The sequence below is a fragment of the Python bivittatus genome, unplaced genomic scaffold (genome assembly GCF_059951505.1).
Source record: "Python bivittatus isolate LINGU-HERP-01145 unplaced genomic scaffold, Pbiv_v1 ctg000220_np1212, whole genome shotgun sequence".
Taxonomy (NCBI): Eukaryota; Metazoa; Chordata; class Lepidosauria; order Squamata; family Pythonidae; genus Python; species Python bivittatus.
In genome coordinates this window covers 42,034,016-42,052,930 of record NW_028277048.1, presented here as the reverse complement: position 1 = coordinate 42,052,930, position 18,915 = coordinate 42,034,016, and the positions used below count along the sequence as shown (strand labels likewise).

At 40.1% G+C, this 18,915-nt stretch overlaps 1 protein-coding gene across 4 annotated transcripts in view; it reads left to right on the top strand.

Annotated features, from left to right (window-relative positions):
* The window catches only part of CSNK1D (casein kinase 1 delta), a 38,331-nt gene extending 24,411 nt beyond the window's left edge, over positions 1–13,920 (top strand). Inside the window, exons 8-10 of one of the 4 annotated variants that reach the window (XM_007424582.4) lie at positions 960–1,099; positions 8,806–8,870; positions 11,721–13,920. In XM_007424582.4, coding sequence (XP_007424644.1) covers positions 960–1,099; positions 8,806–8,838 — 173 coding nt within the window. In that variant the 3' untranslated portion in view covers positions 8,839–8,870; positions 11,721–13,920. Of the gene's footprint in view, positions 1–959; positions 1,100–1,390; positions 3,816–8,805; positions 8,871–11,720 lie in introns of those variants that run through there. The other 3 variants (XM_007424581.3, XM_088138447.1, XM_007424583.4) reach the window with 3 other exon arrangements.
* Positions 13,921–18,915: the final 4,995 nt, after the last annotated feature.

Below are 18,915 nucleotides of genomic sequence, written 5' to 3'. Positions count from 1 at the left end.
AAACCATCTTCCACAACCTCACCTTAGCAGCAGAGTTTGGCTGTTCCTCACCCAGTTTTAAACCTCCTACACAGCTGTTTCTGTTTCAGTTAATGACTGTGTTTCAACCTACATATGAAATTGATGATCATTAGCACCTGCTTGGTATAATTGGTTAATCATACACCTGACTGTAATCCTACAAGATCTCTGACTTTGTGCAAGTGTACAAAGTGTGCAAGTGTAAGAATTGATGCTGGTTTGAAGCCAAAGGATAGTCACACCAAATATTGATTTGATTTAGATTTTTCTTCTGTTCGCTCACTTTGCATTTTGTAAATTGATAAACATAAAGAATTACAATATATATTTTTGAAAGCATTCTTACTTTACAGCATTTTTTCACACCTGCCTAAAACTTTTGCACAGTACTGTATTTATCTATTTATAAGATTTACATCCCACCTTTCCTTCAGGAGTTCAAGGCGACATATGTAACACTGTGGAGTCTCTGGAGCTCCTTGAGCTAGGCTGTTTGCTTGCAGACGTTTCATTACCCAACTAGGTAACATCATCAGTGTGACCTTGCACTGATGATGTTGCCTAGTTGGGTAATGAAACGTCTGCAAGCAAACAGCCAAGCTCTAAGAGCACCATGGATTCCACAGTTCAACCCTGAGCTACAGATGTTCTCTTCTGTTGGAATATGTAACATATTCCTCCTCCAATTTTTCCAACAATCCTGTAAGGTAGATTGGGTTTAGAGTGAGCAACTGGCCCAGAATTACCCAGTGAACTTTCATGGCTTTGGTTAGATTAGAACCGGGGTCTCCATGGTACCAGTCCAACACTTGCCACCCTGGCTTATATACTGGCTCCATCAAGAAAGTCTATAGAATTCAGGAATAATTCATAACCAGTAATTATATTGTATATACAACCCCTGATAATGATAGCTCCTTTTTTTTTTTTTTGATCAGCAAATACATCTCCTCGGCCAGTTTCTGGAATGGAGCGAGAACGGAAAGTGAGTATGCGATTGCATCGTGGGGCCCCTGTGAATATCTCCTCGTCTGATTTAACAGGTCGACAAGATACCTCACGCATGTCAACCTCACAGGTACAAAACTATTCATTTTATGGGAAAAGAGATAGAAGTATATAGTTTTCTTTGGCATTTGTTTTCAGTTTAGAAATGCTCTGGGCTCTGAATTGAAAGGCTTTCCTCACAGTTGTTATGTTTTAAACATGTTGATCTCTTACTTAATCTGAATCAGCTGAAGAATAGCTATTTGTGAAGGCCCCTGATCTTGAAGCTTTAATGTGAAGGAGAGGGACTAACAGACTATGGAAATTTATAACTGGACACCTCCCATGCTTAATACCTTTTTGGATCTTTGTGTATTTGCAGGGTACAGACTTTTAACAGCCATGGAAATTTCAGTGACTTTTGCTATACTCTATGAATCGTCAACTGACTTAAAGGTCATGTTTTTCCTTAACCACTGCAGATCTCGGAAGCCTTGTGCAAATGAATGAATATTAGTATTTGTTACATTTTATGAAGAAGGATCAATAAGCACTCTTCCTTTAACCTTGGACAAATACAGTTTGTCCAGTATCAGAGATGGACAACTTCATCTGTAGCTAGTCACTTAGCATTTTGTTTAGTAGTGCTTAGTGACCCCCCTCTAAAAACAAACCCAACAGCCAACAACTCTGAGATCTTGACATAATTTGTGGTTGTATTTCCAAATAAATGGCCACTTAATGAGAAATAGTTACCAGCTTCTGTCTGGTATAATCAGTTGTCTGTAATAATATCTATTGTGAGAGGAGTTTACTTAAGAATACTAAAGGTCTGAAAGTACTGTGACTAATAAGAGATGAAAATAGGAAAGAGTCTCTCGTGGTTCCTTTGTATACTTTTATAATAATTTGTTAGGTGCTGTTCATGCATCTTTGATTTTCTTTCTTAGCACTTTTAAAAATCCTATTTGATTTGAAAAGCAGAAGTGCTTTTTCAGATTAGCTGTGGGCATGCACTCTTGTAAGAAATACATAGCTAAATTAGAGTAGTAGTAAAATCTGAATATGTCTGCAGTAATCAAGCACCTTGACTTTGGGACCATTAAGCATGGCTTGCAATTTTTCCCATAAAGCATACATCATTTTTTGAAATGTATGTCAGATGTTCAAAATATATCTATGTCAAGTTTCAACACATTGTATAACTGGCTATGAATAAAGATTTCCAATGTATGAAGGCCAGCATATTCTAGAAGAAAAATGCATTTTTTGCATCTTACAAAATAGGATAATGTTAATGCCATTTACCTGCTTTTTTGTATATTTCTAAACAAAAGACAAATACTTATCAAACTGTTGAATAACATTAATTGTAAGTTTGTTTCATTTCACAATGTATATGTGGCATGCAATCACATCAGATTCATATATAATGTGTTACAAAATTGGATTTTGATTTGTAAAGTGTTCAGCAATGAAATATGGGTCTCAGGATTCTGTATATGTATTCAAGTGTCTTTTTTAAAAGCTAAGAATTTAGAAACAATAAATTTGAATGTAGATGCTGATGGGGGATTATGTTCAAAGATCCAAATTATAAAGGTAGTTTCAGAGCCTTGGTAAATTAGGCTGTGATTCCATGTCAGATGAGGAAGTAGTTAAGTAGCAAAAGTTTCTACAGGTGAATAGGATGGTGATGTAGATGTTTTAATTATAAAAAATGATTTCAGCACCAGAGGTCAATAGAGAGGATCAAAGTTTTGTCATTAAGAAGTGGAAAACTCACCCAAAGAAGTAATTAGGGGTGAATATAAATTTAGTATATAAAAGCATAAGTGATTACAGTTAAACTGCACGGTTCATCTGCCATGCCTGGGCTGCAAAAATTCAGAAGACCATTAGATAGCAGCAAAGAATTAGAATTCACTTTCTGCCCTCCAGTAATTGTTTCATCTTGGATATGGGTAGCTCTACTTACACTGTATTAGTGGCTGTTAGAGAAGAAAAAAAGGAGGTGCTTATTAGGAATTCAGACAGAATCGCATTTAGTAAATGTTCATAGCATTGCTCATTAAGACCCAGATTTAAAAAAATCTTGATTGTTGATAGCACGCTTGTATAGATGAAAGGTATGTAATCTGAATTTATACCAAAAGGATATTTGAAGCAGCAGTCTTTTAAAGCAATACTAAATTACCTCTGATCAGAGAATAATGTTTAAAGGAATATATAATTTAAAAGTTTCAGCTCCATGAGCATATAGCTTTTGTTACCTAATACAAGCTTTTGCAATCAAATACTTAAATAACATGACTACTTTGTGCAGGTCCAAAGTCTCTAACATATCAATAAAGAAATTATTTATTACAGTAATTATAACTACTTTATTACACTATACTATTATATTTCTTGAAAACTCTGCTTCATTGCATTGGAGCAGATGGTGGTCTGCTGAATTAATTTCTGGATTACTTGTTTCCAGTGTTTTTGGTGAGCAGATATTTCAGAAAAATACTTCATTATGCGTTGCCCAAAGTTTCAGTAAATAAAATGGTGCTGTCCTTGGCTCTTAATACAATGGCATTGCTTTACATGCTGAGAAAGATACTTCTCTCTAGGGCTTGAGTAAGTATATCCTGTGGGAGACTTGCTAATTTTGAAGAAATGAAACCGTGTGAGGTTTTGAGACTCTTTCTTTTATCCTTCCATCTGTAAAGCCAAGCTCCTGCAGACCTCGAAGGAAGAGGAAGAAAGTGCGCATTTTAACCTCTTAAGTTACCTGAAATAAAGCACTTTTGGACTCTTGAGATGTAATTATTTGCTTTCCTTTACATCAAAATCACTGAAGTCCAGCAAGTTATATTATGTAAAATATGTGTAAATGTTTCTTTGGTTTTGATACTGAATTTGAAAGGCATTAAATTTCAAGCCCATCTTGCCCTACCCCAGTATCTCCTTCTCTTGGTATATGGTTAATGTTTGTCTTGCACACTTGGGAGAAATCAGTAGCAAATTCTTCTTAAATTACTGTTCAGTTTGTTAATGACTAACTAAAATGTGATATGGAACAGAAAAGCTGCCAAGGACTGCATATCAGTAATGGTTAAAAAGTGTTGTGAATGATTAGGTACTGGTTGCCAAAGATTTTGGAATCTGACATGATTTTATGCAGATGAAGAGATAATTATCAGCCTGAACCCCCAGATGGTGATAGCTGTATTCCAAAGAAAGTATTCTTCATATGCACGAAAGCTGAATTTCCCATCTTCGCACAGTTTTGTGTGTTATTTTTCTAGTTAAAAACACTGCCCCCCTTCAGTGTCATGAATGAAATAATAGTGCAACTAACACACAAATGTAGTATAAATTAGACTACTTTTTAAAATGGTGGCTTAATTGATTAAAAGAAAGATAACTAGTTGAAGTAAATTTGTTGATGGGCGTGATAATTTAAATCATTTTAAATTGCTTTAGGTTGTGAATAATGCAGTGTTTTTTGTTTTTTTTAATTTTCATCTAACTGTGTTTAGAATTCTGAGAGAGTGTCTCTTTCAAAAATCTTTTAGGTGGCCAAACTGGAATATTTTTGTAAAAGACAAATCTGGCTAGTTAAAGCTTGAGAATACTAAGTAGTTAAATATTGTGTTAAAAGGGTTAGGAGCTTAGAATTTCTAGGAGACCAAACCTTCTGTAACTCCATGGGCTGTTCTTGCCTCTCCTTGTTTTACTGGTTCCAAAGAATACCAAAAATTCACTGTGTTTCAGAAGTAGATTAGGGTCCAGTTACATAGATCTGGGCTGCAAAACTCCAGACAGCCACTGGATGGCAGCAGAAATAGACCTCTATCTAATAGTCATCTGGATTTTTGCAGCCCACATCCAATAACCCTACAGGTGCTAAAATCAATTAAAAATAACTCAGTCTCTAGATTTGTATTAGGTGATATTGATTTTTCTCTAAATTTCATAGTCTAATGCAGTTTGAATTCTCACTCTGATGCAATTGAAATTCCTTTCTTAGGTGACTGTGAAAGGTCCAATATTCTTTTTTTCCCCAGTGAAAACCAATTAGAGTAAGTTTTATAATAAATGTTCTGAAAGGTTTCTCTTTGAAAACAGCTTTAGCATTCTTACAAAACTATAATCTGCCATTTTTATCTGGTGGATGGACAGAGAGTCCTGTGGTCACTTTCCAAGGGCTGCATGACATCATTGGCTGAAGGCCCCCTCCCCTTCCTGTTTCTTTGGCCCCCAGGATGCACAGAACAAAGAGACAACAAGGAAGAAGAGGGCTATTGCAGACTGGATAGATTTCCCCTTTCCAGTGCTAAACTGTGATTTAGCACAACATGCACAGGCTTTCATGTTAACTAGCCCATGTCTTCTTCCCTTATGAATGGCTAGAAAGTAAACTTTGGAAGTATTTCCTTTAAGAATTAACTAACTGCAGTTTGACATCTGGCACAATTTGATTCTATAGTCTATTTCAAACAAGCCAACTTTAAATTGTGGTTATGTGGTTTTTAAATATGTTTTATAACCTTAACATGTTATGTCATAGTAGTAAGGCCTAGAGTAAAATAGTCTTCCATCTGGGCTTTTAGACTTGCGGGAAACAGTTGCCTTATCTGAAAGTTAACTAAGTTCTTGCAGTTTGCCATTTGACTTTCCAAATTCTGTCAGCCCACCATTCCTTTTGCCTGGTTTTGCTATGGAGAAGGAAAAGTTACTGTCAGGGTCGACTGCTCCAAATAGGTGAACTAGACAGTCACTCAGGGTATCAAGTTAAGCTGGGATCCAAATTTTGAGGGGGGGGAATCAAATTTAAAAAATGGAACTCTCTTTGCGTGAGTGGAGCCACCAGTTGTATTGTTCACTAGGATGCTAGATGGAGGCAGTAGTCTAGGGTTGCCACAGATGGTATTAGCCGTGCTTCAGTGCTGTCTTTCCTGGCAGGGTGCCTGTAGCATAGAGCTGCATCATAGTGGTCAGCAAGGGAGGAAGATCAGCATTAAGGTCAATAAGAGGCAAAGGACCAGGAACAAAACAGCTGGGACTGGGGTAGAATCGAATGCTTCAAAAGTATGGATTCTCTTTCTAAATTGCGATAGCAGAATTAAAGTTCTCATTCACATACTTTAAAGATTTGGCCAAATAATTCTAAAGCACACATTAACTTCTCATTCTTAGATTCCCTCTTAGAGCATGCTTTCAGAGATGATGGTCCTTGCTGAAGATAAAATACAGCCCGCTTGCTGTATTGATGTTGTTTATGGTCATGTTGCTTGCATCTCTGCATGGAAATCTTAGCCTCTTCTGAGTTTTAAGGATTCATTGTTATTAAATTGTGTGAATTCTTACATTAGCACCCTGGTTAATCATTCTGTCAGATTCAATCCCAGTTATGACTCCTTATAGTCAACATTAACTATTTCCTTGGTGACCACTCTAGCAGGTACACCAGGGGATGGGGTGTGAGTGGAGCCTGCGGGGAGCTGAGAATTTGAAGTTGCTGCAAAGAAAGAAGTGCAGGAAGAAGAGCAAATGAGGCAAAAAGCAGAAGATGATGAAGAAAGAAGAGTTAACACACAGCAGAGACATGGATTTAAAAGGGACATTTTCCTTCTTCAATGTTTGAATTTTATTGTGAAGTACAAAATAAAGCTACTAACATTTCTAGGTTCTGCACCCTAGCCAGATTTTTATTTTGGCCTCTGCTGAAACATGCATGCAGTATGAATAGCAGTTGATTGTGGGCCAGATGAAAGTGCTTCTACACCTACATGGTGGCATGTAAGAGATAAACAAAGATTTTATGAGTATTGTAGTCCAGCCAGAGTTTATTTAATAGTTCTCTGTTTGCAGCAGCATAGACTACCTTGTTCCTTAGTAGTGGATAGAATCAGAGTCAGGATAGAAACAAACTGCATTAAAGAGCCCTTACTCTTGTTGAAATCATACTGATGGATGGTATTCAAATGGATCAGAGGCAGGGACAGGTGAAGGAGTCATTTCTAAAAGCAGAGTTTTGCAGGAGATAACTGGAATGCTTTGCAATATCTTTACACAAAGCCTTGATAATACACACCTGTTTAGTCTTCACAGGGAGACAGCTATCAGGAGTCATACAACCTTTCACAAAATCTCTAGTAATGTATGGAGAGAGCACAAGTAGGGCTATTCTATCTGGAGGATGTGGGTTTGGGTTTTTGTAAGGGGGAGAGATATTAATCATGTGAGCCTGAAGAAGCCTGAATACACATTTATTACTTCATTGAGAAATGGGTCAGTTACCTGGATAATTGAAGTTTTAGTCTCAAAATATCCAGTGTTGGAAAATACTGATAATTGCTGGCAAGAAAGATTGATTGTGCAGGAGCCACAGGCACGCAGCATTGTCATGACATGAGGTTCATCTGCGTGAGCAGCTTTATTCTGATCTCCCCCTCAAGGCTGGAAGAGTCACAGAGAAGACCTGATCCCATAGCCTCAGCATTGTTTTTTCTTAAATACTTTCAACATTTATCGAGTTCAATATTTACAGTGTTACTTATTTGAAAGTCTACAACAAGCAGTTCATTTTACCCTTTTTCCTGTAAAAGTTGGCCTATATTTAGCTGATGTGTTTGATGTCCTATATTATGATCCTCTTCCATGATAATTTCAGACTCTTTCTCAGTGACATGCTTCAAACATTGGTTCTCTAAGAAATGTTTTTGTTAGCCTGGCAAAAACATAGGGACTGCGTTGACAAAACTAATTGGGAAAATGTGATTGCTGGTGGATGAGTATTCTTATTGTCTTCTGAATAGTACAGCGACTTCTAGCTGGTGGCAAATGTTAGTTTTTCAGTTTAGTCCTCAGGCAAAATAGGGATATGGTAATCAATCTTTTTTCTAGCAAAAAACACAAGCTTGTCTTTTTGTTTCTTGATGGACGGAATGCCATAGCAGCTATCTTTTATATGATTTTAACTTAGTGTTTCCTGCTTTATAGGTGAGATTTTATATTCTTAAACATATCATATAGGTGTAGCAGTAGAAAAGTTGGACATCTTTATGAGACGAGGATGGTTTTGTCTAACTAAACTTCACCTGCTAGGAAGAAATGTTGGTTTGTGTGTGCACTTGTAATTGCTTGCTGAAATGTACACAAAGGAAAAGAAACAGTGAGAAAAAAATATAACTATCTTCTACACAGAAATGTGATTAATCTTTTATAGTAAGTTTACAAGATTATTTAGGTTTTGTCTTTTGTGCTGTCTTGGCCAGTTGAGAGCAATAAATGGACTTCTGTTCTAGTGAACACATTGATCTGAAAGCCTGCGTTTGTATCTGTAGATCCTAGGCTGAAGGCTCTAGATTGAGCTTGTACCTAATTGAGTACTAATGAGTGATGCAGGTTTTCTTGAATTACCCAGGGGTTAAACTTCTCACTGTGATAAAGGAAAATGTTTTTTTGAATCAATGGCCAGCACAGGCAATAAACCATTAACCTAATGATCCTTTTGAACTAGGAGTCATTGGAACACAAAAGCACTTCCAAACTCCTGTTGATGGTTCCTGCTGCTCAAAGCAGTCTTTCTTCATACATCAGTTCTCAAAACACATTCTATAACGCCAACCCCTATGTTTATCAGTTTGGTGAGAGCTTCTAACCTGTGAAGGCCAATGTCTCTGAGGCTTCTGAAAGGAGCACTGTTCCAAATAAAGAGCAGCTCCATCTAGAATCTTAGCTTGAAATTAACTTTTGGGCAGTGGAATTGTTTCAAATGGCTGTCTTTTCCCCCCACCTCAGAATAGCATTCCCTTCGAACACCATGGCAAGTAGCTGCTCGTCTCCTCGTTGGAAAGCAGCACTGGGTGAGTCCCTTCTCGCTAGACTCCAGCTTGGTGGGTGGGTTTGGATGAACTCCTTTGGGGCATTCAAAGGGGGTGGCTTTTCATGTTAATTCTGCACTTTATTTCCCTCTGCCTTGCAGATGATGTAACATTAGATGTGCTTTTCCCCCAAACCTTTTAGTGTTTCACTAGTTCGCTTTTCCCCAAAAGCTTTAGTATTTCACTAGAATGGTTTGATTAGAATATTTGCAAGTGAAACCAAGGGATTTATATTACTACTAAAGCATAGGATAACCTAGAATTTGGGATAACTCCATAGGGATCACTCCAGTGAATCTGCTTTTTCGCAAGTATGCAAATTGAGTAGCCCATTTGGAAAAACAAGACACCTTGAAGAGAGCCTGAAAGTTTTGTTAATTGCATCAAAATATTACTACATATTTGCTGTGCACATTTTTTAATATTTATTTAATCAATTCATGTGGCTGCCCAACTTACAGATTGTGACTGCTGATAATGATTAGAAACTATATTCATTTAATTAAATTTATTCCAATGTACAGGAATATCTGGGGGAGTCAAAAAAGATGGTGGATGTTACCATGCAATTGAAGCCCTGTCCCCTTTTTAATATGCATCACGTGGACATAAAAGGGGACAGGGCTTCAGTTGCAGTGAAAGCTAAGACTGGGAACAGCTTCACTGCCTAATTTAAGCAGAATTATCTTGTAGCATAAATAAAAGATTAATGTGGCCTCTTTATTTTTCTCCCTTTCCCACAAGCAGCCAAGATTAAAAAAACATTTTCAAAACTGATAATGAAGCTGGAAACTGTGCCTCTGGACTTGTTACAGCAGACACTTAAATGCTTGTGTTGGTAGGAAATGAATGAATCTGTGATAGCTAAAGCTTATCAGTTGATTGGTCCTTTTGTCTTGATAGCCGGTAGGTCTTCCCCAGAGCAAAATGAAGTGTGTATGGGCAATATGTAGTGTGCTGCCATTTTTATGTATTTCCAAAACTGTTTCTTTTGCTCTTTTTTATCCAGCCTAAGATGCTTAGATTTTGCTAACAGCCGTGCTCTCTTTCCCTGCCATTCATTTTATTTGTTTGAGTTATGTTCTGCCTTTCTGCCCAAAGGACATTTGATAAAGCTTCATAATATGCTAATTTCTCCTGTTGATGTTGAATCACTCTTATTTCTCTTCTCACTACTGCTTTTGTATACTTGACTCCCAGAGCCCTTTACTTTATTAATTATATTTGCAATTTATTATCCACATGGACTAGATCAACTGGATAATTCAGCTGTTGAGAATTTTAGCTGCATGGAAGGATTCTGTTCCAAATTACCTTGGTTGTAAGATACGCTATACTATAGATGCTCACTTGCATTTTCCTGTGAAGAAGACATATGGTGTTTCTTCCTCCTCTCCAGTTTGGCAGGAAGAAAGTTGAAATGAGAGTAGGGAATATGTAAAGATCAGCAGCTGAATAACTGGGGTTGGTAATAGCCAAAACTCTTTACAAATTACAGCTAAGGGTTGAGATGCCTGTTTTTATGTACAGTTCCTGTTTGAAAACAGTGGGTGTTTAGAGAGGAAAACTGAAGGATCCAGTCCACTATCAGAGTCCTTATCTATAAAATATAACCTCTTGTTGCACGTCAAAACGTTGATGCTGTGGCAATTTGATTTAGTGTTCCTACAAACTGTGCATTCAAGGAATGGTCCTAAGATCGAAGCAACCTAAAGAGGTTACTTGTCACTTAAAATATGCACAAATCTAAACTAGGATATCTTTGACTCCTGGAATACTCTGGTGCAGTACAGAGTTGGACCTTGCATCAGCAAGGATTTGAACTACGTAAGGATGGGTACTTTGAAACACTTTTCTTCCTGTTCTCAATCACGTGCAAGCTACTCTCTAGAAATTGGCAATGTTTTGGTAATCTAAGTATTAAGTTTTATTGGACAATTCTAAATAGGAGGATTCCCTTTGCATTCATAGCCCATACTTTTAAAAGAAAAAAAGTGTTTCTTCTTGCGCATCTTAATACTGTAAGGGGAGCAAAAATTGATTTCGTGCATACAAAGCAAACACATGGTTTTCATCCTGATTTGAACAATTGGAGGATTTTCAGTAATTTTGTAGATGACTTGGTAGCAGATTGCCTATATGTTGGATACACTTGGAATGAAATGTGAGCTTGTCACGAAAGAAGGCAATACTGACATTGTTCCTGTTTTCAGCTAGGACTGTTTTAAGCCTTCAGAGGTTCACGTTGTCAAACCATCTAGATCTAGGGTTTTCCTAATTTGTTTCAGTATCTCAGCTGGAACTGAAAAACTATCAAATTTGGCACAAACTTTTGATTACAGAATTCACAGACTTTGCTTGACACTATGTTTGTGATGGGAACATTATTGTAAGTGATGCATATGTGTGTGTGTACACACACACATACATGCACACACGCACACATTTACATTGCATTTGTCACCTTGCTTCTTGCTTTAGGTTTCATTACTGTTTTAAGAGCTCACCTGAGTCATCTAATCTGTTCTCTCTTTGACTAGCATGTGCTTTTTCACATCATTCTTCATACTATTTCTCCCTGCTCGCAAGAAGCCTTTTTACCATACCTTTAATACAGAAGGAACATGTCATTCTGTCATTCCCTTCATGGGCATTACAGGTAGGTGTGTCATTGATTCTGTTGGCACCTAGAACTCTGTACTGGCTTTTCATCCTTCTGAAGTCGATGTGTCTGTTCAGTTGTATTTATGGAAGGTGGTGCGTGGGTCCAGGTTTTATGCAGTTTCAGTAGGCATGGGCTGATATTGATACCCTGTTCCTTGGCTTCAATAGATTCCTGCTCTGGCGACGACCAGCGTACTCCAATCTGCTGTGCATCGGTGAAATAATGTTGCCATTGAGGGGCAGATAATGCATGGCTGATCTCCTATGTTATCAATGGCTTTTATTAGCAAACTATCCCAAACTAGAGCAGAAGAAATATTCCAGTTGGAACTCTCCTTGCCACTGTCTAAAGATACTCACAGGAACATGGACAGAATCCAGCAGCTGCCACACTACAAGAGGCTTTAGCCTGAAACCTCATAACCTTATATGAACTCTAGCCGCAGGGCTAGAAAAGGAAGAGATGGTCTACAGCGTGGGCTGCCTGTTATTCAATAGCCATTTTAGTTGTCCCTCGGCAGGCGGCAGTCTTCACCCCCTTTTTATTGTTCTACTGTAATTAGAACTCTTTTACTTGGTTTAAGAAAGTTTTGTATTCATTTTGCTAAGATTATTGGCTTAACTTCTCTATTAAAAAAATCAGTCTTTTGTCTCATTAAAACCCTGTATGGAAATGTGAAAATTCTGAAGCTTAGTTTAAAACAAAACAAAACACAACTCAAGACTTGAAACTTCTTGTAAGCTTAAGTGAGAAGGGAATGTCTAACGGAATTAGGAGGGTTTCCTTTATTTTACTCCATTTACTTTTGTATGGTCTCATTCAACTGGAGAAGGGAGATTCTCAAGGGTTTTTAATTTTTAGTTTCATTTTTGGCTGTCTTGTTCTTCCAGGGTTGTTGGGGTTCTTTTTTTAGAATTCAAATCTCCATGTACCACCCACACTTCTTTTTTAATGTTGATTTGTCCCTAATACTGTCCAAGGAAGAGTGGAAGATATTTTGGAAGAAAAAGCTGTACCGAGTAGAGGTGAAAATAATGCTTCATAGACTTTGAAGGCAAAGCACTAAAATAATCTTTCAGGAAGTTTTTAATATTGAATGTAGAATGTATTACATTTATCCGTAGAGGAGGATTTGAAGAGGGGCAGGGTATCTTGTTTCTGCTGGGTTGTTCCTAGAGAGGCCAATAAAGCACTGGCGCTGCAGTGGGAGCAGTGTGGTCGTAGGTGGGCTTCCTGATTGCACAGAGGCAGCGAGTGCTGCCGGCCTGCTGCCTTCCGCCAAGGCTCGGAGTTATAAGCAGTCTGTTCCTTGTGCAAGATGTCAAGAGAACATTCAAGCTTGTGGAATTCTTTAATTCGTTGTTAAAATGTGCAAGCCTGGAACAGCTGGCCTTCAGCTGAAGTTATATTTACATAGTGGCCAAAACACTTAGTGTGCCAGCTAATATACATGAAGAACCTTCGTTTTCATGAGCAATATATTTATCCCTTAGTAATCTGGGAAAGTAGAAGGCATGTGAGTCATACCAAATACCACTCAAAGCACCATCAGTCCCACTTTGGGGATGAAAATGCAATATGTAGGCGTGTTGTTACTACTTTTTAATAAATGTGAGATTCTTGCCTCCTTGGAAACTTGGTGGCTAGTACAACTCCATAAGATTTTTTTTCCTGTTAATTTGCAAGCATTTTGTTTCAAAGCTTTGTCAGGTCATCTTTTGTTTTCTGTTTTGTTTTTTGTTTGTTTTGTTTAGTTCTGTGGATTTTGAACTATGAACAATCTTGTTACTTTAGCTACCTTAGAACATTAATCTATTGCTTATTTGTATGTTCAAGGTCTGATTTGATGCAACCTATGATTGGGGGAGTGCAATGGGAATGTGTTTTAATGTTGGTCCATGGAAAATTTTGAATAATTGTATCACTGGTTGCTGTAGATGTTGGTTCTTTGGGCATGTGCACTTCCATTTGTACAGTTCTACACTTAAGTGTGCTTTTTGTAAATACCTGTTGTCAATGATGTAATGTTAGAGACTTTAAAAGGCAGCCTCTTCTTTCTATATATCTGGAACCTTCAATTGCTGTACTAAACTTAAAAAGTTGACTGCAAACCTCTCAAATTGCTCTTGGTTGTGGGCAGTCTTTGCCCGTCCATTATAGTTAAATCTCGCCATCACCTGCTGAAAATATAGTTAGAATGTCTCTATAAACCTGTGTATTGGTAACAATATCTCAGAACACCTCATTTGTATTACCACTGTATTTGTGTACTTTAATAATTGTGTAAATAAATTCATAAGGACTTCTAATTTTTTTAATGTGTGGCCCTGTTTGCTTGCATGACTCGTAGGTGCTCTGCATATTAAAACAAAGCTTGTTTATATAGTAAGTCGGTACTAAATACAGAAGTCAAGGCAATTTCTTTTGGCTGTGAAGATCCTGATAGAGAATGTGAACTTTTTAGTTTTTCTTGTTAAACTTGTAATTGGCCTCCCACCCACCCCCCATGGTCTCAGTGTTTTCAGCAGCTGAGAGTACTTCTAGACGGGTGACAGCCCTGATAATGAGAGGGGTGAATGTGCTATATGGTGTCAACTCAGGAAGAAAGAAAAGGAATCCTCAAAATAGTTTCTGGGATTGGAATGGGAAAAATTGAAATTTGAAAGAGTGGTTTAAAAAGTTGTAGGAGAAAGAGAAAGTGAAAGGAAGAGTGTCTTGTAGTACACAGGGATACCTTTAATTATATATCTGGGCCAATCACTTATTAAAGTAGCAAGTGTTGAAACAGTCAGTAGTGAAAACGTTATTTAGTGCTTAGTAAAGGAATAACTCTAGGTGATCAGTCACCAAACAAATGCAAATGAAGACATTTCTACCATTGGTAGACTTCACTCTCTACTGTGACATGACAGCATAGAAATCCAACATGTAACTAGATGCTGAAAAGAGGGTGATATGCATGAAATGCACATAATTGTAATAAAAACATACAGCTCTTTTTGTCTCTAGTGGGATTATTCCAAAAAGGATAGATCAGTTCTTTGAAATAGACCTATAATATCTATTAGAATGTTGTTTCCTGGGATGGCTAAGCAAAATGGACAAATGTTTGAAACTTTCGTATCTCCATGTACAGTGGTACCTCGGGATACGAACGCCTCTACTAACGAACTTTTCGGGTTACGACCAGCTCCAGCCGCAAAAATTTACCTCGATGTGCGAACTCCGCCTCGGGGTATGGTCATTTTTCCGCCCTGACACGTGGTCCGCGACCATTTTTCCACCCGACACGTGGCGCCCGGCCGTTCTCCCGCCGCGCCGCGCTGCGTCCAGCCGTTCTCCTGCCCCGCCACACACAGCCGTTCTCGCGCCGCGCCCAGACGTTCTCCCGCCACGCCACGCCCGGCCATTCTCCCACCGCACCGCACCCGGCTGTCCTCCCGCCGCGGCCGGCGGTTCTCGCACTGCGCCGCGCCCGGCCGTTCTCCCGCCATGCCCGGCCGTTCTCGCACCGCGCCTGGCCGTTCTCCCGCCGTGCCGCGCCATGCCACGCCCAGCCATTCTCCCGCCGCACCGCGCCCGGCCGTTCTCCCGCCACCCCCGGCCGTTCTCGCACCGCACAGCACCCGGCCATTCTCCTGCGCGGCGCCCGGCCATTCTCCCGCCCCTGACGCATGGTCCGCGGACGCCAGAACGGATTAACGGTAATTACATTGAACCTTATGGGAAAATTTGCTTCGGGGTGCAACCAAATTCGGAGGGCGGAACAGATTAACTGGATTTACATTGAACCCTATGGGGGAATTTGCGTCGGGTTACAACCAACTCGGGATACGCCCAGAGTCACGGAACGCATTAAGTTCGTATCCCGAGGTACCACTGTATATCATTTATTTATTTATGCACACACACATACATATATACGCACGCATGCACAGAGAGATGCTGCTGCACACTGAATGTAAAAAAAAAAAAAATCCCTCCACCCCTATGGGTGGTTTGTGCCTTCCTCAATCTCGGGTCCTCTACCAGATGCCTGGGAGTTTGAGGGTTCTGCACAGTATCCTAGCTGTTCCTGGCATGCACTCTTCTGGATATACAGCTCGGATGTTGTTCCTGGGATCTGTTGGAGCCACTCTCCCAGCTTAGGAGTCACAGCCCCCAGTGTTCCTACCATCACTGGGATCACTTTGGTCTTTACTTTCCACATCCTCTCTAGTTCCTCCTTCAGGCCCTGGTACTTCTCCAGTTTCTTACACTTCTTCCTGATATTGCTGTCACTTGGCACTGCGACATCTATCACCACCGCTGTCTTCTGGTCCTTGTCTATTACCACGATGTCTGGTTGATTGGCCAGTGCCTGCCTGTCTGTCTGGATCTGGAAGTCCTACAGGATCTTAGCCCTGTTATTCTCCACAATCTTCTGTGGAATCTCCCATCTGGACTTGGGAGGGTCTAGCCCATACACTGCGCAGATGTTCCTGTACATAATACCAGCTACTTGGTTGTGCCATTCAATGTATGCTGTTCCTGCCTGCATGTTACACCCTGCCACTATGTGCTGGACTGAGGCCTCTCTGCACAGTCTGCACCTTGGGTCCTGTCTAGTGTGGTAGACCCCTGCTTCTGTGGATCTGGTGCTTAGTGCCTGTTCTTCTGCTGTTATGATCAGAGCCTCAGTGCTGTCTTTTAGTCCAGCCTTTTCCAGCCACAGGTAGGATTTCCCAATGTCATCCACCTCAGCTGTCTTTCAATGGTACATCCCATGCAGGGGCTTGTCTTGCCGTGCCACTTCCTCTGCTTGAACTTCCTCCCATGTCTGCTGCTGCCTCAGGCATTCTGTCAGCAGCTCATCTCTCATCTTTGGGTGCCATCTTACTGATATACTCCTGGATGCTCTGGGTTTCATCCAGGACAGTGGCTTTGACACTCACCAGATAATACACTCATATCCATATATGTTGTCATATACAGGTAGTCCTTGACTTAGGATCATAGTTGGGACTGGAATGTCTGTTACTGAGATGTCACATGACCACATTGCTTAGTGCCAGCACTCCTGACAGTCTTGGTTGCTGTCATTAACTGAAAATTGTGGGTCATTAAGCAAGTACCCACCCCAATCCAAGCCATTTTGGGCTTGGTCCCTCCCAGCCCCAAGGCTCAGTAAGGTAAGGGACTGCCTCCAACTCCCCCCACCCACCTGTCTCCCCCCACCTCTGCCCTTTTGGCTGCCCCGCCATCTGCCTTGCAGGTGGCAAGCAGCCCCAGAACCACACAGCTCTAGGGCTTCTTGCCATGCCCCGGGAAGTTGCAGCCGCCCCAGCCCAGTCCCAGCCACAGTCACCCTCGCTACCCTGCACTCCAAGACCCTGCCACCCTGAGCTTTGCCCCCTCAGCTGACCTTCGCCATCTTCTTGCTCCTGCTGCAGACGAAGTGTGCCTGGGGCTGGGCTTTGGCTGTGAAAGGAAAAAAAGCCAAAAGCACACCCTGTGCTGCAGCATGCAAAAAAGCCCTCTCCCATTTCCTGCCATTTCCCACGAGGTGGACCCCTTTCCTCCCTTTCTCTTTTTTTTTCCCTACCCCCACGAGTAAACCGGCCCACTCCCAGGGACTCAGGTCCTCCGGCCATGATAGGTAGACCGGGCCCTTGCAGCCCCCTTTGACACTCTCCCTTGTTTTCTGTGGGGAGACTGGTCCTCCTCCTCAGGAAGACAGGTAGACCAATCCTGCCTTCAGCCACCAGGTAGATTGAATCAGCCTTAGCCCTCCAGAGCTAAAGCTTTTTGGCATGCCGCCAAACAAAAAGCCAAAAGCAGCACCTGAGCAGCAGCAGAATTTCCTATGATAACTGAAACTCTTTTGCTTTCCACTAAAATAGAATTATAAATCAATTAAAAATGATTTAGCCAAAATCGGACTTTGCTATTTTTTTCTTTTACTATAACAAAAGTGTAGATCTGCCACAAGGTATCTACAATTAAGCTCTTGCAATTTTAAAAATAATCAGCCTTTAGCGAGGATTGTCATTGCAGGTGAAGGAGCTAGATCATCCATGTGTTCCCGATACTAAATTCTTTCTCAGAAGCTGGTATGTAACCACCACAAGGAATCATGTGGGTACCAAAAAGAGAGGGGAAGGATTTAGATTGGTGGAAGGAGATCTGTGTTCCTCAGCACTTCAGCCTCGCTTGGAACACTGTTCTCTTTTCCTTTATCCTCCTCACCCTTTGTCCACATCTGCTTAAAACAAAAAAACCTGTAAAAGCCTGGTCTGAATCTCTGCCTCTGGCCTAGCTGCATTCTCAAGTGGCATTTGTACCATGTTCTGTCCTTCATATGGAAAGCATGTTTGTGTACATTATACGGTATACCAGCAAATACATACACACTGTATTCTAACATAAAATGTGGTTACTCTGTCGCTCAGTATTGAGTTCATGCTGTAAACTGTGGTTCACTTAAGCGTCAGTTAGCATGATGTGCATATGCAGTCAGTGTGGATGACAGAACTACGTGTATTTCCATCTTTAAACAATAAGGGCTCCAGATGTATGCATAAGTTGTTTAAAGATCAGTATGTCTTATTCCCAATGCCAGAAACATCAGCCTACAAAAAGAGGTATGGCCTTCTTTGCTCTATGAATTATAGGGATGTTGCCAGGATTTCACAAAATTACTTCAGTATGTGGGAAGTAAAGGCACCAGGTGAAGTCTGGATAATTTAAATGATAGTTGCTAAACATTTAGAACCTTTAGGATCTGGATAGTATTGTGATCTAAAACCGTAGTTTTTATAGCTACGTTACCATTTTAAAACTATCACAGCTGATTTGGCTGGTCACCTGGTTAATTCATGGATAGAAAACTCCAGGGCTGTAAGCAAGACTGGGAATTAATCCCAAAGACAATTGCAAACCACTTCTGTATTTTTGCTGAGAAGACTACCTAGATATGTCCAAGACTTGTCCAAGAAGTCAAATGCAAACCAAAGGAAACCTTTGGATTTTTACCTGCTCTCTTCTAAGATTGTCCTCCCTGCAATATCAACTCTAGCAGAGGAGTATGCCTTCTAAGCTGGAAAATCAAAGTTTTAATAACTGATGGGCTCAAAGTTAAATTATCCTTTTAGGTAACTGATCTCTCCTGCTTAGTTTTTCACTGAGCAGTTCTATTTGTGCCAAAAGCCAGAAATCTACTGACCACTTTGATTTCTATGCCAGTTTCTTAAACTTTACCAGAGAAATAAATGTAAAACCTACTGTATAACATGTACAGTACATCTAAAGTACTGCCTACAGGAAGCACTCTGAAGTGAGTTTCAGAGCAATACCAGTTACGCTTATTCAAAAGTACATCCC